This window comes from Rhinichthys klamathensis, unplaced genomic scaffold (assembly GCF_029890125.1).
Source record: "Rhinichthys klamathensis goyatoka isolate OS25496 unplaced genomic scaffold, OSU_Roscu_1.1 h1tg000149l_1, whole genome shotgun sequence".
Taxonomy (NCBI): Eukaryota; Metazoa; Chordata; class Actinopteri; order Cypriniformes; family Leuciscidae; genus Rhinichthys; species Rhinichthys klamathensis.
Window position 1 is genome coordinate 998,986 of NW_026606684.1, and position 27,607 is coordinate 1,026,592.

Here is a 27,607-nt window from a genome sequence, read left to right on the forward strand (position 1 = left end):
GTCTCTTTTGCTAACCAAGGCTGCATTTATTTGATACAGTAAAAACAGTAATACTATTACAATTTAAAGTAAACATTTTCTATTATATTCTATTAAAATGTAATTTATTCATGTGAGGGCAAAGCTGAATTTTCAGCATCATTAATCCAGTCTTCATTTTCACATGATTCTTTTAAAATCATAATAATATGATGATTTGATGCTCAAGAAATTTTTCTTATTATTATCAATGTTAAAACAGTTGTGCTGCTTTTTTGTGGGAACCATGATACTTTTTTTCATGATTCTTTGAATAGAAAGAAAATTTTAATAACAATGAATTTTTTTTTAAATGTCTTCACTTTTGATCAATTTAATGCATTCTTGTACAATACATGTATTTTTTTCTTCTTCTTTTTTTTAAACTGACTTAAAAAAACTGACCCCAAACTTTTGAATGGTATTGTTTTTTTGCTCAGTCATTGCAATTTCAAAAGTGACTGCTGTATTTTTTAATGCACAAAACTTTGAATTTCTTACTGCTATGAATGTTCATTGCAACACATGCCATATGTCTCCCCATACATGGATCAATCTAGAAAATGCATCAGTCAGCTAAGTGTGAAATGGTCCTGACATCATGATTCAGATATTTTGAGCTTTGATTAATATGCTCTATTCATCAGCAACACCACCGAGGGAGGAGGAACATACATCAAAAAGTGCTGCAAAGGCTTCTGCATCGACATACTCAAGAAAATTGCTCGGAATGTGAAGTTCACCTATGACCTTTATCTAGTGACCAACGGGAAACACGGGAAGAAGATCAACAATGTGTGGAACGGCATGGTGGGAGAGGTGAGAAGATTTAAATAGCCAAATCTGCTTTTCCATTTACATAGCTAAACAAAGGTTAAACTGAATACAGTTTTGTTTACTGAAGCGGAGTGAGCTTCTCTCTCTTTCTCTCTACTGGAAGTAATCACTCAAAGCCTGATAGCAATCAAATGTGAAATTGGGGAAAGGAGCTATATATTTGTACAATTTGGATCCAGAAAGAGTGAAATGCTGTTGAAACTCAAGTTTCATTTGGTTGCAAAAAATACATTGAAATATCCCAGGTGTTCTGTATATAAACTTAGCAGATTTTGTCTAAACCTTTTTGTTGTCTTGTCTTCTGCCACAGGTGTTGACCAAAAAAGCAGTCATGGCCGTGGGCTCCCTGACAATCAATGAGGAGCGCTCAGAGGTCATCGATTTCTCCGTCCCCTTCGTGGAAACGGGGATTAGTGTGATGGTATCCCGTAGCAACGGAACTGTCTCTCCATCAGCGTTTTTAGGTAACTATCTGCAGGGCACAGCAGCCATTTTCCTGATGATCGTGAGAGGCGCATCTTATTTCCACCTGTCAAAATATTGAGATCTTCTCACCAATCAAAGCACAGATCCAACAGGCCAATAGAGTCTCCCACAAATCTGCTGAAGTGGACCGCTTTTAGATTCATAGCACCCTGAGTGCTTCTTTATGCTTGATGGCACTAGATCAGCAAGCCATTATTTAATTAGCATAAGGCCAATAATTATAGGGTCTGAGAAACCTCCCCAATGGACACTTGCCAGTTTTCCATTTACTTCCCATGGTAAAGCTCTTTAATCTCTTAAGCTTGTCTATAGTCACATACCATGCAGAATGCCTGCATGATAGTCGCTGACTGTGTCGTTTTCCCCCCTGATCTACCTGTCTCTTGCTCCTCCTTCTCCTCCCTCGCTGCAGAGCCCTTCAGTGCGTCTGTGTGGGTGATGATGTTTGTGATGCTGCTGCTGGTGACTGCAATGGCTGTCTTCATGTTTGAGTACATCAGCCCCCTGGGCTTCAACAGGAACCTCGCTCAGGGCAAAGGTACGTAACTAGCAACTCCCTCCCCCTGCGGTTCCCCTGCAATGCAGTTGGTCTTTCGGTTTCAGGCACACTCGTAAACCCTTGCCCTGCTCTGATAGAGCCTGTCTCATAATCTGTAGCACAACCCCTTGGTTCTTTTGCGAATTATAAAGGCTTAATTTATACTTAATTTCACTGTTTTCAGTGCTGAGTGGTTTCAGGCTCTGAGTTAGTTCAAGAAAGTTCAATTCATTTTCATTTGATTCAAGTGGATCAGATTTAATTCATGTAGTCTCATTTGGAGTGCTTTTGTTATGTGGCACTAAAAAGCATTTCTTCTCTTGTTAGATGACTCATTTAAAGCTTAGATTTTTCCGTTTTCGAAAGGGAAACACGTCAAATAAATCTAAAGACAAATCAGCTGTCTAGTTGTACACCCACCTTACAAACGAACCGTTTCCAGCTTCACTTCTGTGTATTTACCCCAATGTTCCACTGTTAACTCTTGCATGCAGTTCTGCTTATTTGAAAACAATGAACTATTCAATAATATAATGATTAACAGCTGAGCAGTAGGGTGCTGTACGTTGTCATTAATATGTGCAAGAACTCTAATGACCATGCAGAGGGGAAAATATATTATTTCCAAAATCAAAGCACTGAAAAAGGCACATTGCAACACATTTGTCACAAATGAAGGATGATAATGAAAACATGTCTTCCGCAGACCCCCACGGACCGTCTTTCACCATGGGGAAAGCAGTGTGGCTGTTGTGGGGCCTGGTATTTAACAACTCCGTGCCGGTGCAAAACCCCAAAGGCACCACCAGTAAATTCATAGTGTCCGTCTGGGCCTTCTTTGCTGTCATCTTCCTGGCCAGCTACACTGCTAACCTCGCTGCCTTCATGATCCAGGAGGAATTTGTGGACCAAGTGACAGGTCTAAGCGACAACAAGGTAAAACGATTTATATATCCATACCACCATTCAAAAGTTTGGAGTCAGTAAGATTTTTTTTTAAAGAAATTAAAACGTAATTTATCAAAGTGACAGTAAAGCCTTTTGCAAAAGATTTCTATTTCTAAATGCTGTTGTTTCTACTCATCAAATAATCTTGAAGAAAATGTATCACGGTTTCCACAAAAAAAAATATTAAGCAGCACAACTGTTTTCAACATTGATAATAATAATAAATGTTGATAATTGATCATAATAATACATGTTACAATATTAGATTAATTTCTGAAGGATCACGTGACATGAAGACTGGGGTAATGATGCTGAAAATTCAGATTTGACATTACAGGAATAAATTACATTTTTATTTAGCATTGGGCATAATTGGGCAATATTACAGACACCAAACCAAATATATATAATTATCATTGTTATTATATACCCCCCCCCAAATTCTTAATGCCTTTTAAGTCATGTAAGGATATTCATTTGAATAGGTCTTGTGGCAAGTGTGCGTGTCTCCCAAATATCAAATGAAAGCTATGCCACTGATGGCAGCCCAGTCAGTGCTTTCGATCCTGTAATAGTGCAACAAAGTACTTTGACCTTTGGTAAGACATTGCAGTCTCTGCTGGGTATTTACTGCAGTCTAGAGTGTTTACTTTGCAGACTTGAAGTTATGTTGACCACTGGATGTTTTGTTCATAAGGCTCGTATCCAAGACTAACGAGTGTCTCTCCTTTACATGAAAACAAAGACTTCAGAACTGATTAGTATCAGAGCAGAGAATGCACAAGAATATTTCATGATGCTGCTGTGAGTGTTGAATTACAATGAGGTTGAGCATTCTTTAAAATAATTTGGATGCTTGGAAGTTTTTTAAAGGACATTGCATTGCCGAATTAGTATGTGGAAGGAAAAGAAACTGAACAATAAGGATGACCAATTGCCCAGAGCCATTAATAGTATTATAATATAATATAATATAATATAATATAATATAATATAATATAATATAATATAATATAATATAATATAATATAATATAATATAATATAATATTATACAATATTATATAATATGTTCAGGTATTACAGCTAATTAAAAGCATATTGAACTAGTTCAATTAATTTTCTGCCACATAAAAATATATTGTATCATTTAAGAAGTTGGTTGAGGTTTTTTTTTTTGTGTCTGTGTGTGTGGTGGTGGTGGAGCTAGTGAAAAAATTGGCAAAACAAGTATAATCTTTAATCTTGGCTAAACAAGTATAATCTAAAATATATTGTCTGAAAATAAAACTAAGCCCAAACCTCTTTGACATAGATTGTGAACTCTCTTATGTAGTAGTGAGCGTGATTAAAGTAGAATAATTTGTCTTGTTCAGCTGTCATGGGACTTTTAGTTGGTGTTTTACTGCAAGCTCAGCATTTGTGAATGGTGTAGAGTGTTGTGATGCAAAAATTCATCTACAGAACACAGAGCATTATGCTTTTGTACAACAGAGAGTAGTGTATGTATGAGTGTGTATTTTTCCTGATTCCCAAATACAGATATTTTTTGTCCATTCAGAAAATGTGTTATTTAAGTGTTACCATGGCTGCCCAGTGAAAATAAATAACCATACTGAGTCAAGTACAGGGAGAGCAGCAGGTGTAGACTGGCTCGAGAAGAACTCCTCAGCTACTTGTTCCAGACAAAAAGGGCATTTATTTGGGTTGTAATAGAGAATAAATGGTATAATAAGACAAGCAATGTCAGTTCTCTAAAAAGTAGGTCAAGAGGAGAGGTGAAGCCATGTATGGGCCTGCAGGAAGAAGACATGAAGAGTCACTCATGACACAGTTTGCTCATGAAGACACACATTAAAGTGGCATAACTCTGGTCAAATGGTCAACAAACAAACACATTCAAACACTACTGTATATTATGGCTTCTGTATGTGGGTTTTAAAAGTACTACAGAATGAAAAGTCCATGAACTTTAAAAGATTTGGCTTGTAAAACCATTTTTTGTTCTTATTGGAAGCAGTATTTTTTGGAGTGTAAGTGATAAAACTCAATGTTTTGTAAAAACATAAAATAAAATAATTTTTATTTCCTGTTGTTCTTTTATCGATTGTTTATTTTGTTTTTTTAACTTGTAGTTTCAGAGCCCCTACTCCTATTCCCCTCCTTTCCGCTTTGGAACGGTCCCAAATGGTAGTACAGAGAGAAACATCCGAAAGAATTACCCCGACATGCACCAGTACATGGTGAAGTACCATCAGACCGGGGTGAATGATGCGCTAGTCAGCTTGAAGACCGGGTATGTATATTACACCCTCACTGTTTGTCTTGTCAGTCTGAGCAGAATGGTTAAAATAGTGAGTGAGTCATTGTCTTACATGCTGACCGTGCTTCCTTAAACTGGCAGGGCTATTATTAATGGGATTAGTTTGCCCAAAAATGAAGATTTTGTCATTATGACTTTTTTTCTTCTTCAGTGGAACACAAAAGGTACATTTTCCTGGCCACTATCAAGGCTGTCGAGCTACCAAATGTCTTTAAAACTCATACAATAGCTTTGTGTGAGGAACACAGTTATTTTAGCATTACTTATATTTGGTATTTATAAATATTTGGTATTAGCTTTTATTTTTATATATTCCTTTCTATTAAGCATTATTTTATTTTTATTTAGGTTTTTAGTAATTTTAGTACTGCAACTTGAATTTGTTTCAGTTTTTTTTTAACTTTAATGTTTTCATATAATATTTACATTTATTTTATTTCAGCTTTATTTTAGTTAACAAAAACAATTGTTCATATTAAATTATAAACTATTATATATATATATATATATATATATATATATATATATATATATATATATATATATATATATATATATATATATATCTCTCAATATTATAAACTCATATTAAAATTATAAACCTCTCCCCATCATGGCCACAGCTGAATTAAAGCAGCATCTTGGGTCAGAGAACAAAATAAACATTAACAAAAGAGCAAAAATTAACAAAATTAACTCTGTTTTATGAAAAGGATCAAACAAAATCAATGATGATCGCATGGCCCTAGTTCATTTTCTGACAATATTACTGGTTACTAGACAGTTTAATCTAATTCATGAATTACAAGCAATACTGCCTTCTGAATATTAGGGAGTACAGTGAAAAAGAAGAGCTGTAGATCAGCAGCAAGGGATATTAAACAGCTTTCATTATCTCTCTAAATGGCAGCAAAACTGTGCTGTTGTATAGGCTTATTTGTGGATGGGTACAGCAAATGCACAATAATAAATTGCCTTGTAGTATATTAATAAAGTATCGATGATTTTCATTGGTTGTACACTGCATCATTTCTTGCAGCTCAGCATATCACTACGCATACTGTAGATCCAGCCAGCACCGTTACAAAAGAATCATTGAGCACATCTACTGGATGTCAGCGTGATGCCTGAGTTACATTTGACATTCTTGAAATGTCAGACAACCAGACTAATGAGTCTTAGACAAAGGCTTTTCCAACAGAGAGATCGAGTTTGACAAGCAGCCCACCATGGCTCCAAATGTCAGTTTGTAGGTGGGGTCGAAAGTCGGGTGCACACAGTGGGAGTTTTTTCACGTTTTTGCTGTTTGAGACAAATTTCATAGGAGATTTCTGTCATGAGCTGATCATATGGCTTTGAATGAAGAAGCACAAACTTCCTTGTTTAGAACTAAGGCTTTATTTATCTAGGGATTAGCATGATAAGAAAAAAAAATTATTTGTATGTTTCTTTTGTGCTTTGACTGTGATGTTCAGTTGAGTTTATAATAATAAATTATAATACAGTCTGTTCCCAGTGTAATCAAAATAAAAAAATAAATAAAAAAAAATCATTAATTGAAATAAAGCGAAAATAAAATAAAATAGCTTATTACATCGTCAAAGACTGAAAAATTGGTTCTCACTTGAGAGACTCAATCACCTTTGAAAACAGCCAATAGAATTGACGAGTGGATTTGCATGCCAAGCCACTCCCCTGTACATACGGGTATATGGCACGCATCCACTCATTCAGGTTTATGTTGAGGAGCCGAGACAGGGATCCCGGCCATTCACCAGGGTGGTTCAGGGTTGTGGCAGGAGTGACATAATGTCTTTGTTCCCTCCATCAGGAAGATGTTCCATATATGTTAGTCACATTCGACGTTATGTCGAAGACTGACAAATGGGGCCCCTGTGGAAAGCACCACAGCCACTGAACTGTGTTATGAGTGTTGGAGACACAGATGCTGGCAAGCTGTACTCATACAACTGCTATCATACAGTCATAACCTAACCAGTGCCCCACGTAAGCCCAAAGAATAATAGGCCTCTATGCCAACGGGATGGAAGGGACAAGGCTTACCATGGAGACAGTCATAGCTGCTGTTCCTTTAGTATGTTTACTCTATGGGAAGAGTGCTTCAGTTATCTATTCCTATTTTTTTTCAGCCATGACCAGTTTTGTTAACGCTGGGGAAGCGTACCTAGTCCAATTCTCTTTTTTGAATGGTGAAACACCGCTGAATGCACCCTTTCACCGGCGATAGAGACCTCCTCTCGAATGCATGCTCTTTGTGAGGCAGTTGGAAAAGAGTGATCACTGTGCGCAACCACTCGGCTCCGAAACACAAATCTGAATGAGTGGATACGTGCCGCAATCTTATATACCCTTATGTACGGGGTAGTGGCTTGGTATGCAGATTCCACTCGCCAATTCCATTGGCCATTTTTTCTACAACTCAGAGGTGATTTGGGCTCCCATGTGAGACCGCATTTGTCAGTCTTTGACATAATGTTGAACATGACTGACAGATAGGGAACTTCTATTTTTTATCTCCCTTTCTCTATTTGTGTGTGCTGTTTTAATTTTTTTTAATGCCAAAAGACCCCCATATATGATAACACCATTCCTAAAAAGGCAGTTAAGTATTCTGTGAGAAAAAATGTGCAATATTAAAAAGATAGCATGTTGTTTCCAAAACAAAATAATTGGCTTTTGTTTGTCTTTGTACTATAGCCAGAGAGAAAAAAAGCAAAAGATCTGGACTAAAATATTTATATATTTACAGTTAATATATAATAAGTTAATACATATCTTTTTCTACCCAGTGTGAGACTGTTATATTTTCAATTCAAATTTAATGCACATTTCACAACAAATATTATTTCAAAGGAGCATTACAGAGAATTGTTCCTCACAAGCCCCAGTGAACAAGCAACAATGGCAAGGCAGAAGATGCAGGCTTATATAAACAAACAATTCTGGAAAGTATGCAGCCTTGTTTTTATTTCTTACTGTTGAAATGCATTTTATATTTTTCTTTCTCAAAATTTCTTCTCCTTACAGACACCAGTTTGACAACCCCTGGCATAAAATTAAATAAATAAATTAAGCCAAAGTCAATCAAATAGCTTTTATTGCTCTGTTTCTCTCCATTGCTTAGTTGTGATGTTGTTGCACCCAGTGCTGTCTCTCACCTTAAACTCGTGACTCTGTGTCTACATCATTACAAGTTAAAATGTGTTATGATTCATGACAGTGGTGTTAAGGCATGAGAAGGACTCAGAACATTGAACCTCTCTATTTACCATCTGAATAGTGTCTGTGCTCTTTCCTTTCACCAGCAAACTTGATGCCTTCATATATGACGCAGCTGTGCTGAACTACATGGCTGGTAGGGATGAAGGCTGTAAACTAGTGACCATTGGGAGTGGCTACATCTTTGCTACCACTGGCTATGGCATTGCCCTGCAGAAAGGATCGCTTTGGAAGCGCCCGGTGGATCTGGCCATTCTCGCTATTATTGGAGATGGTAAGTGCACGCATGCCTGGCAGCAGTCCAGAATACTGTGCTTGTTAGAATGGGCAGCTTCAGCTTGAAAGCCCTAAAAACCCACTGAGTTCACTGTTGTACAAGTACTATTGACCTTTCCATGGAATCCCAATCATAGAACTGTAAGGATGTAAATTCTTATTAAATACGTATATTCAAAGACATACAGGTAGTGAATCACTCCTTTTTAGGTTATGGCCTTGGAGGTCCACACTATGAGCGGCCATAATAATTTGTAAAATAATTAATTAAATAATATTTTAATTATTAATTTTTTTTATAATTCAGTGGATATAAAACATTATTTTAAATTATTTATTAAATAATAAATTCTGTTCATTCTTAATTAATTTGTGGATTCAGTGTCTAACTATATTTATGAAGTTTCTGTTTTAGTTGCAAAAATATTGATTAAGTGCAAAAAAAGAAGAAAAAAGGGTGAAAAACAGGATATCCATACTTTTTTTTTTATAAATGTTTACCCCCCAGACAACATCGGCACATTTTGTGTCAACTACTCATGTTCATATGCATGGTTTTATAACATCTTGGAATATTTATGTGTGGTGCATGTTGAAAATATATCTGTTCCTCATTTGTAAGTCACTTTGGATAAAAGCGTCTGCTAAACTAATACATGTAAATGTAAATGTCTGCCCTAAAGAATTTTTATGCAGTGTAGTAAAGCCAGAATTAGAATGTGTTGGTTTCATGCCGCAATGTCCATCTGTTACATTATTAAGCCTTATTTTAGTTCAGATTTCTTCCTTCATAGACATCTGCAGTATTATTCTCTATTCATACTATATGCTGTTTCGCAGTAGTGCTATATGGAGAGCATGAGAAATGACAGAATTATCCACCTGGCAGATGCACCTTGTAGAGAAAGAGAAAAAAAGTCTCAGATGGTGCTAACATATGGCTGAAGCTTGAGTGTATAATTTTATTGATCCTCACTTTGACATGTTATTGCATGGGGAGTTCTGGAAAAGGAGGATATGTCTGTGAACGGTACCAGTGTGGCCCACTGAAGTGTACATTAAATGGGAGACAGAGCTGATTGATGACGTGGGCTTGGGCATGTGCATATCTCCACAGGTGAGATGGAGGAGTTGGAGGCTCAGTGGCTGACTGGGATCTGCCACAATGAGAAGAACGAGGTGATGAGCAGCCAGCTGGATGTGGACAACATGGCTGGAGTGTTTTACATGCTGGCAACCGCAATGGGTCTCAGCCTCATTACCTTTGTCTGGGAGCACCTGTTCTACTGGAGACTCAGATACTGCTTTACTGGCGTCTGCTCAGGCACACCCGGCCTGCTCTTCTCCATCAGCAGGGTAAGGCTTCTATTCTCTCTTTGAGGTAAAAAAAAAAATCGTAATGTTATCTTGAATAAGACATTATATTTAATAAAATATAATCATTATTAATAATAATAGTAAATACATAATTCTAATTAATATTATTGATGGGCAGAGTCATACTTATACAGTATGTTTTAGCTTTACCTAGTAAATTTTAATGTGGGAGGGACAATACAAAACTTTTCACAAATTATTTTGAGATCAAGCAATAATTACTGCAATAGACCCCCTAGATGTTGCGAACCAGCTGCTGAAGACCCTGGTTTTGGTGTTGTATTGGATCACCCTCACAGTTATTGATTTTAATTTCATGCCACAGAGGATGTCCTCTGCCTGAGTTTTCCTGTCTTGACAGTAGAGACAGCCAATGGACAGCCAATATCCCTCAACCTAAATTGTGACAGTGTCAGCAGTAATCCAGTTGGCATTTGAGCTCAGTATTTACCCTGACATGGACAGTGTTTGAAAGAAAAAGTTTGTCAGAAATTTTATTTTCCACCACTGGTTCCATGGCCACAGAGCTTAAAATGACAACGCAGCAGTCTGTTTTGACAGCTTGATTTCTAGCACCGCCAAAAGTTTAGAATGTCTTTGTTTAGTTTAGATCCCTGTTGGGTTTGTGTACATGCTGTCAGTGTGAGAATATGGTGCCTCTGATTAACATCTTTAAGGTAATGAAATGTTGGTGTTGACTAACCCAAGCATTACTGATAGAATGTTTACTGGTGAAAAGAGATTCATGGAGCTAGTGAGAGGACATGATAATTTTTCAAAATAAACCCACTAGCAATTAGTTTTAAAATTTGAAGGGATCTTTGTCATCGCATTAATCTATGCCCTAAATAAAAACTTCATAGTGCTCTTTGGTCTCACTGATGGGTACATTTGCAAGTCTCTGCAGTAAAATCAGGTCTTGTAATTCTGTAAGAAGAACTGAAAGTCATATTATTCACCGACACCAGGGTCAGTGCATGAATATTGAGCTTTATTCACTTTTTTTCCCAATAGGGTATATGGAGTTGCATTCATGGTGTCCATATCGACATGAAGAAAAAGTCATCTGACCTGGACTTCAGTCCACAATCCAACATGCTTAAGCTTATCAAGTCCGCCAAGCAGATGACTAATATGACTAATCTCAGCGGCTCCAGGATCAACTCTCCTAAACGCGGCAGTGAATTCATGCATTCGGCAAGCCCCATGATCATGGACATGATGGCGGAGAAAGGGAACTTCATCTACACTGACAATCGCAGCTATGCCCAAAAGGATATATACGGGGACTCCAGCGACTTGCAGGCATATCTGTCCAACCGCCATAAGGACCATCTGAACAATTACATCTTCCAGGGTCAGCATCCCCTCACCCTCAATGAATCAAACCCTAATACTGTAGAGGTGGCGGTGAGCGCAGACACAGCCCAGACCAATGCAAAACCCCGAGCTCTGTGGAAGAAATCTGTGGATACTTTGCGTCAAACACAGGGGCCTGATACCCTAGACCCCCGTTTGTCCATGAAGAGTCAGAGGTACCTGCCAGAGGATGCTGCACACTCGGATATCTCTGACTGCTCAAGCAGGGCCACCTCCTACAAGGATCCAGACAATAACAAGCACCTAAAGCCCAAGGATAACTTAAAAAAAAGATCGATGACGTCAAAATACCCTAGGGATTGCAGCGAAGTAGAGCTGTCCTACTTAAAAAATAAGCAGGGCGGAGCGGGCCGGGAGAAAATCTACACCATAGACTCTGACCGGGAGCTGAGTCTGCACTCAGAGCCCCAACACTACAGGGAAGGCAGAGCCTTTACAACCGACGATTTGGATTTTGGTGAAATTTACTCAGACCACAACGACAATTACAGGAAATGTGACCAGCCCATCATCCATCTCAACAGCAGCCCCCTGCATCAAAGTGAATCTGACCTCCTGCCTGACAACGCCTACAACAAACACTACAGCTTGAAGGAGAAGAACCTCAGTCCGCACGAAACCAACGACCGGTTTAAACAGACTCATTGCCGGAGCTGTCTTTCCAAGGTACCCAACTACAGCACGGGGCCGTTTGCTGCCGCACGCTCGCCATATAACCGGTGTGAGGCATGCATCCACATGGGCAACCTGTACGACATCAGTGAGGACCAGATGCTGCAGGAGGCCATGATCAGCCCTAGCATGCACCAAGATGACATGTTTAGCCACTACTGGCCTCAGACAGACGGGCCACACGTACAGAGGAGGAACAGACTGAGGCTTAGCCGTCAGCACTCCTTTGACAATATCATGCTCGAGAAGCCCAAAGAGATTGACCTGAACCGGCCGGCGCGGAGCGTCAGCCTAAAAGAGAAGGACCGCTTCCTGGAGGACAGCCCTTATGCAAACATGTTTAACATCAAGGCTGACAAACTGTTTGGCAGTAGGTCCATGCTCTTTAACCGAAGCCTGGAGGAAAGCAAGCGTAGTAAGTCACTTTACCCCGATCACCCCTCGGACAACCCCTTCATGCAATCCATACGGGACGACACTCGCCTGGTCCACGGCAGGAGCTCCTCAGATATTTACAAACAGTTGGCTCCCATCAAAAACAGGAACGAGAACAATCTGAGGTCCTCCGTGAAGTCCACCACTTCATACTGTTCCAGGGATGGTCAAATACCCAATGACATGTACATTTCAGAGCATGTAATGCCTTATGTAGCCAACAAGACTAGTGCATACTCAGCTCCCCGGGTTCTCAACTCTTCGCAGTTTAGCAATAGACGAGTGTATAAGAAAATACCTAGTCTCGAGTCAGATGTTTAATGCTTTTTTGTGAAGTTGAACTATTTACTCACTTAGAATGCCACATTCACCTACATCTATAAAGTACCCGAGATATCGCTCTTCTTATACGAGCGCTTTCCAAAGGTTTTCAGCATTTTAAGATGCCTTCTGGGCGTAAGCCAATAAAATGTGGTCCAGCATGGAAGTTGTTAATTATCCCCCACACTTGGCCTAGTGCTAGTGTGTACTCAAAACGTTGAGTGCTAGGACAGATGTACTGCTTCGAAGACCGACCCGAAGCCATGGTGGACCGAAACAGATCCTAGGGTGGGGTTTCAGGTATTTGGCCCCACATTGCATGTGACAAGAGCGTACCTGTATCAGACAGACTGTGGCTGGAATAGTTCCTGAACTCAAGGCAAGCAAGGGTATTTAATTCATTCATTTGCACTCAGCAATTGCATTTTTGCTTTTATTAATATAGACTTGGGATTTTTGGCATTCTAATCCCTATTTAGAATAGACTCTTCTCTATCTTATTTGGTAGCACAATAATCATTAGTTAACCGCCCACCTCTGCTTTATAAACAGAACTTCTATATTACTGTCAGGAGTAGATTTATTTTGCATGTGTGTTTCTTTTCTTGTCTTATTTGTTTTGAAGATATACTTACATTAAGGTGATTTCATTTGATAGCTGAGGTGGTCATCTGTGCAATGAAAACTTGACCTGTATGTAGGTTGTTCGACTAGGAATATTGTGTTGATCCTCCATTTCAAGATTTTGGGGAAGTTTTTGCGATGGAAGTTTGTCGTGCATTTATTTTGTTCAATACTTCCATCCCGTCACTGTACACTGTGAAACCAAATCAGAGCATCACTTCTCGAAGACTGTTGTTTACTGTAGCTCAGCGGAGCCTTGCTTCGCTGTCGCAATCCACTCATTTAATGTAACGAGGGCCATGTGTGAAGCTTGAAGTCTGAACTAGAGCATTGGTTTTCTGTTGCAGTCCGTAACACGGTCAACACGCTATTCACATTGAGGACTACCACGCAAGATCTTTGTTCTGCTGACCTATTACTAAACTTTATACTGTACGAACACACTCAATGAACTCCATGCAATGTGAATCAGAACACATAGCCAAATCGTGTATTAGATCAAATACCTCAGGATGGTTCTGTGTCATTTTGTGTAAGGTTTTCTCTGCACCACCGAAAGGTACATTCACGCATGTTTCCCTCCACTCCACTATGGTTGTCCAAGGATATCCTTTGCAGTCGGGTTTATGTGAACAATAGAGAGGGGACCTTTCAGCCATCTTTGAAACAAGCTTTATGTTTACGATTTCAACGTTTGTTGGAAAACAGGATGTTTATCGACATAACCGTGTTATGACTGCTGTAGCAGCTTCCACTCTCATATCAGATTTACTTTCTTTGAACTTCCCCAATAATGTGACATTATTCACTGTACACATATCTTGAATATGTCATCACTGTCACAATCATGAACATATTCAACATATGAAGTGCTGCTTTAAGAAGCTAATGTGCGTATGCACATGTAAAATATCAAGGTCTTGTAATCATATATGCCATACATAGTTTTTACTCTTTGCAACTTGTTTTTCAGTTATTTTTCACCCTTGTAATAACCCCAGTCTTTAAGGAAAATGTATTTTGATTACATGAACATGAATTATAATAATGGCATGCAACTCAATTGTAACTCTTTCTATGTTTTTGTTATGATGTTATGATCACAAATTATTTGTAACAGGGTGCAAATATAGCATATAAATGAAAAGAAAATGATCATTCATATTGCAGAGCTGCAGTTTTGGGGAAATAAGCAAGGCATTAGCCTCTTTTATTAATCACAGAGCTACATCTGCATTGATTTCATATCCTTTGCGAGTTAGAGGTGAATATCCTTGCTCTTCCTCGATTAGCAGGTGAAAACATCACCAACTATGCTTTCTGTCTCTTACCTGTCACATATAGCCAGATTTAACCTGTAAAGAGAGAGAGAGAAAAAAGTCGGGTCGGCTCTTTTCGGGTCTGCTATCCCTCCAAAGATATGACGTCTTCTTGATTTTCTCTATTATCTATGGTTTGCTGTAAGACTAGAGCTTTTTTTTTAATTCCTCAAAGACTTAGCAACTATTTTGAATATAAGGCACTTGTATATTGCTTGTAAATTCTTACTCAAATAATTCATGAAAGTTAAGATGATACAGAGTAAACAATATTTTTTGTGTGGGTTTCACAGGTCTGTACAGTAGCACTCGTTTTCTGTAGCATACGTACGAAAAATGACATCACTCACAAGGTCTGCATCGAAACGTCACCTTTCGAGATTTCAAAGTCTCCATGCAGTTTGTTATCAGGGATTGTAGCCCTGCAGTTTTTGTAAGCTTGAACATTTCGGGGCTTTGGTGAGGGTGGGGGCTACAGGCATTGAGGCAGATTTTTTTCTAAGTAAATACTGTCAATCCACTTGAAGGTGAGCTTGGATCAAGCAGATCAATGCGAGGAGAACTGGCCTCCTTTGCTCATAGACATACTGCGCAGGGGTCGTCATGAGACTGCAGGGTACGAATCCATCCTGCTCATGAACCAAAGCTCTGTGGCCACTCAGGCCTGTTGTTTAGGCCGCCAAACTTCTGGGATTTTTACACAAAAACATCTTGAAAACCAAAATGTACTTTTTACTTCATCATTTTGTTTTTGTCGAAGGTTATCGGAGGCGGTCGGATGTTTCGAGTGGAACAGCGCAGGTCAGGTATTGATTGCAAATGGAAACAGATGAACTGTGTGGGATTATTTTATGTAGCAGTTTTTGGCTAGGCAAAAGCCATCTGTAGTTTATTGAAAAATCTATTATATTATATTTTTGGTTTTATTTACCTCTCATAGAATAGTGCACAAATGTGAATTTAAAGTAGCTCAGATGCTGATTATTTCCATAAGATGAGCTAGACTAGGCAAAGTAGTTGAGTAAGTCAACAAAGGAAGATTTTGAAGTCACAGAAAAAAGTTAGTACTTTCTCAATAACACATTAAACAGCAGTTAAGGGTTAATCTGTTTCGTTCTTCATGTTTGTTACACTCCACTTCTTTCAGCAGAGATGTGTGTTTGGGTACGTTTATCTGTGGATCATGAAGAGGGAGTTATAGGATCAACGGCTAATGGCACTCAGTTTGTATGCTGAATATTTACACTCTAAAAGTCTTTGTAGATAACAGAGATGCCTCCATCACCACAAGTTTGTCTTTTATAAAAACCCATTAGACTAAAAGATACAACCAATTTTCTTTCCCTTTGAGGCAAATTTTATGACCGCGTAGAGCAGAATATCAAAAAGTGAAGCAGGGAAGTGAGACAGTTACTTAACACAACAATAGATCTCTGCATCCACATGGAAGGCCATTTGAAATCTATTCTTTCCTAAATTGATATTTTGCCAAGTGCAGTGCAGTAAGAAGGATAGGCCCTTTTCGTCTGCCAGGCAAGCTGGTGTACTGTCACTGCATCATTGGCTGTGTTCCCATCGAGGTAGTTTCAAGGAGAAATCACCTCAGCTCAAATTACATCTGCCAGAGCCACACAAGGCACGGTGAGAAGGGGCAGGTGGCTAAAGACAGGAGCTAGAGTCCTCATGCATGACTGTGTCGACTGCAGCTCGCTCCCTTTCGTTCTCAGGCCGCTTTATAACCCTCAGGAAGACGTTTGCAGGGGCAAAAATGGCAGCTTGGAAACAACTTGTAAATGCTCACTGTCAGTCATGCGGCTTTTTCAGCAATGGCATTTTTATCATTGCATTACTGACATGAGGATTATCTTTGCTCACCTTCAGTTTTAAAACCAAGCGCCGCTCATGATTTCTGTAATGCATTTCCTGTGATGGATATTTTAAATGTTTGATTATTTTAATAGGAAATCAAAAATGAAGGACAGACAGCGATTTAGTGAGTACTGACCCTAAAGGTGGCAAAAAAAGTTTATTTTTTTATTTTTTATTCTTTGTTTGGTTGTTTGAGTTTGAGCAGAGCTGCTGGAATACTTGCACTTAAAGGAAAAAGGAACGCTGCCTTCCCTGTAAAAACAACGATTTTGATCGTATCAGACTCACAGTAGAAAGAAACATTTGTTTGAAACAAATCACTTGTGTTTCCTGTTTAATAATCACTCGTGTGAGCTTTGCATTCATATTTTATGTGGTTAAAAGTAGAAATTATTTTAGAACAGTGTTTTATACTGGGGCGGTGGGGATTGTCATGTGACTATAACCTATTTATCACTGAAACATGTGACCTGCTGCCTAAATGTTATTTTATAATGAAGCATTATCACTTGTGTGCGTACTGAAATGTCTTAAGAACTTTTTAAAGTAAGTTGGAAGTAATCGCTTACATACAAGCTGACACAAACTTGCATAAATGAAATCATTTCTGCTATTGGCAAATTGCATGAGATAGTACTAAATCATTGGAGCGGTTTAAACATATCTCCTGTACATTTCGTTTAAAATATTGTGTTCAGAATTTTTTTTTTTTTTTTGTTCTCTGCTTTTTGTGTGTGTATGTAGATCATATTAAAGGAACAGGTCTGATATGTGACTTGTGAAATGTCAATACAACGTGGTTGCAGGACGTGTGCTGGGTTACAAGATGTAAAAACATGTATATAAGTCAAAGTTTCATTTTTCTAATAAAGGCTCTTTCTGCCACTTTATATGATCACTGTATCTGTTGCGGTATGTTTCCGAATCCCATGCTCCAGGTGAATATTACAGACTCCTAGATAGTTAATGAAGCGGGGGGTTGGGAACTGACTGACAGCTCTGGTAATTCCAACAGTCATGATTAGTACATGCTGTAATGGCGACAAATGTGGCACTCAGGCTTCAAGTCCTTAGTCTGAATATGTGTGCAACAAGGGCCGTGACCCAGCAATATTACACGAGTCAAAAAAGCAGCTTTGCTATCAGCAGAAATGAAGCATTATGTGTGCACAATGAAGACACTCTGTCACAGACAGCACTGAAAAATGAAAGGGATTTATCTGTTTTGTCATTTCTCCTTAGTTTTGCATCACCCATTCAAAATTATTAACTGATTCAAATATTTGATATTCCAAGTTTTAGTGCAGTCATTAATTATGCAGGATTACAGTATAGTTACCAGCATAAAAATATAATTAAAATGTATATATGATGTTTAATCATTTATTTATTTTTATATTATTTTTAACAAGTATATTTCTATTTAATACATTTTTCAAAACCATATCCACCAAACCAAAAAAGTTCAAAGGTTATTCGGTCACACTTTAGTTTAGGGTCCAATTCTCACTATTAACTCTGACCTTTGCCTCAATAAACTCCCAATTATTGCCTATTAATAGTTAGTAATGTAGTTGTTAAGTAGAGGTATTGGGTAGAATTAAGGGATGTATTCTGGTCATCCAGAATAAGGCATTAATATGTTCTTAATAAGTACTAATAAACAGCCAATATCCTAATATGCATACTAATAAGCAACTAGTTAATAGTGAGAAAAAGACCATAAACTAAAGTGTAACCGTTTATTCTTATAATCTCATCGACAAGTATTGTTACTTTTTAATGATCCAATCACACACAGAAAATGAATCATAATTTGCGTTTTTTTTCTTGACCACTCATTTTTAAAGTAAATGATTCTGAACCGTTTAAAGACAATAGAGAAAGTAGAATAGAGAGAAAGTAGTTTCACTAAATAAGTCAGGAATAATTCCAGGGAATTTTCCATAAATTTCCACATTGCAGCAAATGTTCTATAACTTGCACCTAACCTACATAGCTCTGCTTTTTTGTTCTGAGGTAATGCGATATTGATCATATCTGGTATCATATGACCGCGACAAATACTCTTTCAATATCTAAATAAGCTTTATGCTTTAGAGAATAATGCACTATCGCTTACAGTATGTCTTTGCTATTTAATGGATCTCAAGGCTTCTGTCATGGTTGAATACACTGGAACAAAGCACAATACTGTCTAAGACTAACAATGACTTACTTTCACTGGGAGAAAGAAAACGATTGAAGATGTAATCTTTAGGTGGATTAAAACTGTTCAGAGTAAGTGAATTTTAGATGGAACGTTTAGATGGAATTACTGGCAGCATGTCAGCACTAAAGAATTTAAAATCATCTGCACATGAGGATGCCAACAATAAACACAACGTTACCTGTCTAAAATTATTAATCAGCCATGCAATAGTTTCTTATTTTAATCTTATGAGTAATCTCATTTTTTTCCAGAAGAAAGAGAAATGAAAAAGAAATACAAAGAAAAACCCCGCAGGCGCTGAAAGGAAATACGCTATGACAGCAAATCTGTGGGCATCTGTGTGCCATGAGTTACTTGCATGCAGAATGACTTCAGCTGCTGATGTGCCTTTGTTTCTCACTGAAGGGATATTAATAAGTTTGCTCAGCTTTGCTTATTTTCAAACACTGGCTGAAGTAGACTCTTGATCTCTCTCTTGTATCTTCTGAAGAGCTGCAATTAATCATCACAAGCGTGATGTGGACTGGCAGGACTGAACGTGTAATTAATTACTTTACAAACTAGCCAACAAAACCCACTTTAAGACCATTTACAGTACTCTGTTGACACAGGCTGACAAAATATAGCATTCTAAGCTAAACACTGTCCGCCCTCCTTTTCTTCTGTTGTGATTCTTCTCTATTTAGTAGAACAAATGAAACTCAATGTGCATGAATCCTAACAACAAATCAGAGATTTTTATTTTTATAAGGTTAAAAAGTAACACCTTGTAACTGCTTCAGTTGAACTTACGCTAATGGTGTGTTCATGTCATGTCGGAAAGATCGAATTTTTACGAGTTGAATGCAAATGAATGCCACTACATTTACGGCTGGGAAACGAATCGGTTACCTAACGTAACCTCGGTTCTCTCTAGATGAGGGAACGAGTATTGCGTAAGCTAGCTTACGCTACGGGAAAGATTCATCTTTTCTGAGAAATTGAAGCCAAAAATTATCCTATAATTTTGTATCTATTGTCAACGCAGTTCAGCTGCAGCAGAGCATGAGCAGGCTAGCTAGCAGCTCATTGGCTCGCTCACAGGGAACTGCTTAAGCCTATGAGGAGACACGAATGAACTCTCGGCCAATGAGAGTCTGACCTGCCGAAACGGGCGTGGCCAGAGAGTATAAATTCGCCTCTCAGGCTGTAAATTTTGGTTTTCATAGAATGAAGCGAGAACGCTAGTAGCACAAGCACGGCCAGGAACGCAATACTCGTTCCCTCATCTAGAGAGAACCGAGGTTACGTTAGGTAACCGATTCGTTCTCTTACGAGAGGTTCTCTCGTATTGCGTAAGCTAGCTTACGCTACGGGAACACCTGGTCAACGCCGTGCGTGCTAAGCATCCACTATGAGTCCCAGGGGGGACCCCGGGGAACCCTTATGAGTGGGAATAAAATATGTACATGTGACAAAGGCCAGCGGAGCGGGCCGGAGATTTGTGAAGTACATAAGCACATGATAAGGAGGGACAGAACGAGACCGGTCTGCGTGAATAACTCCCTATAGTGCAGCTCAACCAGAAGAGCTGTAACATACTAGACTGCTAGTAGTTTAGCCTGCAAGGCGGGAACTTCCAGATTGTAAAATCTGATAAAGGTGGAGGGGGAAGCCCATCCCGCTGCCACACAAATATCATGAATGGAAATTCCGCTGGACCAAGCCCACGATGAGGCCATGCCTCTAGTGGAATGGGCTCTGATGCCCAGAGGGCATGGCAGGTCTTTTGACACGTATGCGGCTGCAATGGCATCAACTATCCATCTGGACAGAGTCTGTTTCGAGGCGGCCAACCCCTTGGTGCGCCCACCGAACGAAACAAAAAGCTGCTCAGCTCGTCTGACCGGAGCAGTGCGAGTAAAGTATAATCTCAGGGCCCTGACCGGACACAGGAGATTAGAGTCAGATTCGCTATCGGATGCAGGCAGAGCCGATAGAGAAATAACTTGTGCCCTGAATGGGGTACCAATCGCTTTTGGGACATAACCATGTCTAGGTTTGAGAACGACTAAGGAGTCATTGGGCCCAAACTCCAGACAGGAAGCGCTGCTGGACAGCGCGTGAAGGTCCCCCACACGCTTCACTGACGCGAGCGCGAGCAGGAAGATAGTCTTGAGCGAAAGGTATTTGAGCTCCACGGTGTTTAACGGTTCGAATGGGGGGGCTTTCATAGCTTCGAGAACTATGGAAAGGTCCCAAATCGGCACCGACGGGGGGCGTGAGGGGTTCATCCTTCTAGCTCCCCTGAGGAAGCGGATGACTAAGCCATCTTTGCCCAGTGACTGGCCGCGCCGGGGTTCAGCGAACGCTGCGACGGCTGCCACATACACCTTGAGAGTGGAAGGGGACCTGCCCTTATCCAGCATCTCTTGGAGAAAAACTAGCAAGGAAGGAACCTTGCATGACCGTGGGTCCAAGTTTCTGTCGGTGCACCACTTAGAGAACACAGACCATTTAGACGCATAGAGCCTTCTAGTAGAAGCCGCTCTAGCCTGCATGATCGTGTTTAACACTCCTTCTGGCAAAGCAACGGGTAGTCGTTGATCACCCACGCATGAAGCGCCCAGCGCTCTGGGTGGGGATGCCAGATCGTGCCGCGAGCTTGGGAGAGGAGATCTGTTCTGACTGGAATGGGCCACGGGGCTGTCTGTGACAGCTGAGTGAGCTCCGGAAACCAAGTCTGACCTTCCCAACGCGGGGCTATGAGGAGCACCGAGTGGCGTGTTTCCCTGATTCTCTGAAGCACCTGTGGTAGCAGAGACACCAGAGGGAATGCATAAAGCGGGCGGCTGGGCCAGGTCTGGGCTAGCGCGTCCTCGCGTTTTGAGAAAAATATTGGGCAGTGGGTGTTTTCTTCTGAGGCGAAGAGGTCCACCTCTGCTCTGCCGAATATTCGCCACAGCTTTTGGACTGTAAGAGTGTGCAGGGACCATTCGCCAGGGGGAATGGGGTTCCTGGACAGACTGTCTGGACCGTCGTTCAGATGGCCCGGCACGTGCGTCGCTCTGAGGGAGAGCAGGTGACACTGGGACCAAACTAGGATGCGTTCTGTCAGCCGGAAGAGAATTCTGGATCTGACTCCGCCCTGACGGTTTAGATAGGAGACCACAGCCATATTGTCCGAACGGATCAGCACATGGTGACCGTGAATGCGCGGCAGAAAGCGCGTGAGCGCGTTCTCGACCGCCAGCATCTCCAAACAGTTTATGTGGAGGAGACTCTCCTGAGCTGACCAGGGGCCGAAGGCCGGTGAGCCCTCGCAGACCGCACCCCAACCCATGTTGGATGCGTCTGTCGAAATGACTTTTCGGCGAGAAAAGGTCCCCATGGAAACGCCCCGCTGAAACCATTCTGTCATGGTCCATGGCTGCAGAGCTGTGATACAGGTCTGCGTTACCTTTATCAGCTGGCGGCCCGTGGTCCACGCGCGGTGAGACACACGGCTCTTCAACCAGAACTGAAGCGGGCGCATGCGCAGTAACCCCAGCTGGAGCACTGCGGAGGCTGAGGCCATGTAACCCAGCGCCTTCTGAAAAGTTTTCAGAGGTGTGAGTCTGTTCATCTGAAAAGATGCGGCGAGACGCTGCACCCGGCGCGCGCGCTGTGTAGACAGACGAGCCGTCATTGAGACCGAGTCTAGCTCTATACCCAAGAAGGAGATAGTCTGACTGGGATGAAGTGCGCTCTTTGTCCAGTTGACAAAGAGGCCCAAACTTTTCAGATGGTCGAGGAGAACTGTACGATGAGACAGTAGCTCCCTCTGTGATTGTGCCAAAATCAGCCAGTCGTCCAAATAGTTCAGTATTCGCAGCCCCTGACTCCGCAGGGGGGCGAGCGCCGCATCCATGCACCTCGTAAATGTGCGGGGTGCTAGGGATAGGCCGAACGGGAGGACGGTGTATTGATAAACCTGGCCTTCGAAGGCGAAACGTACGAATGGCCTGTGAAGGGGATTTATCTGAATCTGAAAGTAGGCATCTTTCAGATCTAGTGAAATGAACCAGTCCCCCTGGCGCACATGTGCGAGGAGTTTTCTGATAGTGAGCATTTTGAACGGTCTCTTCATGAGAACTTTGTTCAGAAATCTGAGGTCTAAGATTGGTCTGAGGCCGCCGTCTTTCTTTGGAACCAGAAAATAACGGCCGTAAAACCCCGACTCGCTCATAGATAGAGGAACTCTCTCTATAGCCCTTTTGCACAATAGTTTTGCTATCTCTGAACGGAGCAGAGTCACTGCTTCTGGGTTCACAATAGTTTCTAGCCGCGCTCGGAAACCTGGAGGGCGGCGGTGGAACTGTAAGCGATAGCCTAGCCTTATTGTGTTTAGCACCCACTGGGAAATTCCCGGAATAGCTTCCCACGCTTTGAAGCGTAACGCTAAGGGGTGAATGGCTACATGGTCCCCGTTGCTGCACACAGCGGGCCGCGCGGGCGCGCTCATAGTGTTTATGACAGCGGGACTTACACTCAGAGAGGAGTTTAAGGGCCGTGTAACAGAGTGAGCAGAGGTGGGACGCGCACACGGGCTCGTGGGCGCGCTTATGCACGAGCGGGTTGGAACCGCTTTATGAGAGTGGGCTCTGTGAGACACACGGGAACTGAAATGCTTTTGTGTATGAGTGAACACAGTGTTGTGGGCACATTTTCTACACGTGAGGCTTTTATGCTCTTTTTGAGATATCTCTGGGTCGCCGTGAAAACGGTGTTTGTGCACATGCAGTGTTTTGTGTATGAGTGAACACAGTGTTGTGGGCACATTTTCTACACAAGAGGCTTTTATGCACTTTTTTTTTTTTTTTTTTTTTAGATTTCTCTGGGTCGTGGTGAAAACGGCGTTTGTGCACATGCAAGCGGGAAAAGAGACCGGCTTGTTGATGGCGGTGTACACTGCTGCAGTAGCCGTGTGAACGGGGACTGACAGAGGGCGAAACCTTGATGGCGGTTCAGCCATGGTGAGAAATAGCCGTCCTTTTCTCAGCTGAGGCTGGTCACGTGAGCGGCCTGCAGCGGGATATATATATAGCCTGAAATCGGCTGCACTTGTGACGCGCGTCGCGTGCAAGTGCGTGTTAGAAACGTGAGCGCTGCAAGCGGGCACGAGACTATTTTTAGCCTGCAGAGGCTGGACTTGTGACGGCATAAAAATTATCTGCGAGAGCCGGAATCGAACGCGGGTCTCTGGCGCGAAAAGCTTTGTGATACACCACTGAGCCACAGGGGTAATGACACAAGCACAGTAGTGCGAGCAGATAAGAGGGCGTGATAGCAGTAACAGGTTCGCCTCGGTGGAACTAACACACTATAACCCATTTGTCCAGCTTTATGCTCGGAAATGAGAGCGTTTCTCATGAGCGCGGGAGAGCGCGGCCGCTTTCTATCACGTAAGAGAGCTGGGCGCGAGCTCAGAGCTGCATAAAGATTATCTGCGAGAGCCGGAATCGAACACGGATCTCTGGCGCGAAAAGCTTTGTGTTCCACCACTGAGCCAGGGGTAAAGACACACACATAACAGCGCGGGCTGATAAGAGGGCGTGATAGCAGAAACAGGTTCAGCCTCAGCGGAACTGATACACTATAAACGCTTTATGTAGCGGCGTTATATGCAGGCGGGAGAGCGCGGCCGCTTTCTGTAACGTAAGAAAGCTAGCCGAGAGCTCAGAGCTGCATAAAAAAGTTATCTGCGAGAGCCGGAATCGAACACGGGTCTCTGGCGCGAAAAGCTTTGTGTTTCACCACTGAGCTAGGGGGAAGACACAGGCTTAATAGCGCGAGCAGATAAGAGGGCGTGATAGCAGCGACTAGTTCAGCCTCGACGGAACTAACGCACTATAAACCCACTTGCCGGTGACGCGTATGCATGGGGCCGGGCTAGCTCTCTTGTAAAGTAAAGAAAGCTAGCCGCGGTTGGCACAGCTGTAAGCGGCTCGTCCCCCATTCAGCGCTCGTAGGCGGTGAGAGGGGGAGGCGGCGTAACGCTTCGAGTCGAGCCCGCAGGGTCGACAACAGAAGCCCATTCGCAGAGATCGCAGCCGCCATCGGCGAGGGCGAGCTCGGCGTGCTCCAATCCGAGGCAGAGAGCGCAGATGACGTGGCGGTCTCCAGTCTCGAGGGGAGCGCGGCAAGAACCGCAGGAGGAAAAACGAGGCATCTTTACAAAGACGCTCGGCTCTTTTAGATACACACACACAAAACAAGAAGCTTTTGGTAAAGGATATGAATCCGTCGGATGGCGCTAGCTTGCAGGACGGCTGAAGGTGGCGAAGACGGCCGGCTTCCTCAGACTCCCAGATGCTCGCTAGAAGGTGCCTTTTCCACGACGGCGGCTTCTCTCAGGATCAGCAGATGCGTGTAGCCTCGCTGAAGAGATGAAAATCAGAATTTACAGCCTGAGAGGCGAATTCATACTCTCTGGCCACGCCCGTTTCGGCGGGCTCTGACACAATGAGAGCAGGTCAGACTCTCATTGGCCGAGAGTTCATTCGTGTCTCCTCATAGGCTTAAGCAGTTCCCTGTGAGCGAGCCAATGAGCTGCTAGCTAGCCTGCTCATGCTCTGCTGCAGCTGAACTGCGTTGACAATAGATACAAAATTATAGGATAATTTTTGGCTTCAATTTCTCAGAAAAGATGAATCTTTCCCGTAGCGTAAGCTAGCTTACGCAATACGAGAGAACCTCTCGTAAGAGAACTCCGGATTTTCTTTGAGCTTGGATTTTACGAGTTGGCGGTGTGTCAGTGAGAACATGAAAACTTGAAAACTAACATGAAAACTAAATCTGTAGTTGAAGGCAAATTTGTTGAAATGTATAAAATTGATATATTTTTTTCATTTACAAAACTAGCCAAGTTGCATGTACAACATATGACAGTGTTCAAGAAGTAGAATTAAAAACCTTGCTGTATTATTATTATTATTTTGTACATTGCCATCTTGCTCCAACCAAAGTGATTTGATCACACCTGACACTGTACTGTAATTCCGAATTTCCCATGGAGGACTTGGACTTGAAAAAAAAAGTAAACAAGAGGGGGAATGTGTGTACTGGATCAAACAAAACTGGACTACACAGGTGCTTTCGGGGAAGGATTGAAGTTGATATTACCTGCTATGACACGACACAGCTGTTTACCATATCACTGAGCAGCTCCCGTAGCTGATCGTTGTTGTGTTGCATAGCAACGTTCTGTTCTGTCAGGGACTACATCTTCTAGCAGAGGGGTAACACTTTAATGAATTTGCTTAATAACATTTTAATGAAAATTTGTGTTCTTAATCTTTTTAATATGCACAACCTGTATTATACAAGACATCTGAGTGCCTAGTATAGTTTATTATAGAGAGCGCAAACCAAATCATCAGTCAGCAATCCTTCCACCTATTTAAGAAGTCATTTTTATTCAGAATGGATATATTCAGATCACCGGGTCTTGCTGCCCTGAGGTAATGTACAGATGTAATGGCTCATCTTTCTGGAGTCATAATGCAGGGGGCACACGATTTATGTGATACTCAATAATGCTCCATGCTCTAAGATACCTTCTAGCATTATTAAAAGTCAAAAAGTTATCTAGGTTAGCAGTATGGATCCCCAAGCTGACTGCTTTGAATATGATTTCCAGCAATTGAGGCAGGCTTATTTGGGTATCTAGGGCATGTATTTAAATGCATGTGCTTCCAGCTCCATGTTGACTGCTTATCTGTGCAAGCTTATTCCACATGCTGCGTGTCTCTCTCTCCACCATCTTTATCAGGTGGTGACCTTACAGAGAGAGAGAGAGAGAGAGAGAGAGAGAGAGAGAGAGAGAGAGAGAGAGAGAGGTTTAACAAGCACTTTATTATTCTTTGAACCTTACATCACGTTACATTACTGGCAGTTATTAAAAAATAATAATAAAAAAATGTAAATAAATTACTTTATAATTAAAAAATTCCAATGAGCTGATCATTTTGTACTTTACATAGTACCTCATTAAAACACCATACATCACAAAAGAAAATGGCCCTGTGAATGATCCGCCACTGTAGATCAGCAGTGCGCTTCTCTACAGGGGGTTTATACAGGGTCCGTATGCCACCTGTCCCGCATGAGAAAGTCTGGTTGTAACAGTTCTGGCCATCTAGAAGCTTTTTGCTTCTTCAATGAATCTCAATGCGTGACTTTAAAGGTGAACTAAGTAACTTTTTTACCTTAACCGAACAGCTTTGGAGTCATTGTAATGTTTATATTACTGATTTCGTGTTGAATGGTGGTCGTCTCGCACCCCCCTGGTGCCTGTAAGCCGCAAAACCACCCTTGCAACTTTGGGCCGGCGGGTCGCCGGCCTCAGTGTTAGGAAGTATCGTGTGATATCAGGTCTCGCGAGGTAACGAATTGCTTTACGGCAAAAAACTGACCTGATAAAATTCTGATAAAATGAGCATCAAACAGAAATAACCCGGCGCCGTATACATGTGGTGTTCGAGGTGCACATACAATACAGACTGCCGACAGTTAAACAGGGCGCGCGCAACTCTTAAAGGGGCCATACCTTATTTCCACTCGTTACAGCGTCCATCCTACTGAACAGGTACCGTGAGTGCGAGCCATCTCTGCGTGAGTGCTATTCACGACAGTACAAGTACTCCACAGCGACTCTAGGGGTCGCTGTTTGACAAAAACGGAATTCCTATACTTAGGGCTGCTTTAACTGTA

The 27,607-nt window shown here is 41.5% G+C and overlaps 1 protein-coding gene across 2 annotated transcripts in view; it reads left to right on the forward strand.

Annotated features, from left to right (window-relative positions):
* The window catches only part of grin2aa (glutamate receptor, ionotropic, N-methyl D-aspartate 2A, a), a 250,984-nt gene extending 236,448 nt beyond the window's left edge, over positions 1-14,536 (forward strand). Inside the window, exons 7-14 of one of the 2 annotated variants that reach the window (XM_056258184.1) lie at positions 666-837; positions 1,166-1,319; positions 1,754-1,879; positions 2,586-2,815; positions 4,962-5,122; positions 8,476-8,663; positions 9,783-10,021; positions 11,057-14,536. In XM_056258184.1, the coding sequence (XP_056114159.1) occupies positions 666-837; positions 1,166-1,319; positions 1,754-1,879; positions 2,586-2,815; positions 4,962-5,122; positions 8,476-8,663; positions 9,783-10,021; positions 11,057-12,850 (3,064 nt within the window). In that variant the 3' untranslated portion in view covers positions 12,851-14,536. The remainder of the gene's footprint in view (positions 1-665; positions 838-1,165; positions 1,320-1,753; positions 1,880-2,585; positions 2,816-4,961; positions 5,123-8,475; positions 8,664-9,782; positions 10,022-11,056) is intronic. The other variant, XM_056258185.1, reaches the window with a different exon arrangement.
* The last annotated feature ends 13,071 nt before the right edge of the window (positions 14,537-27,607 follow it).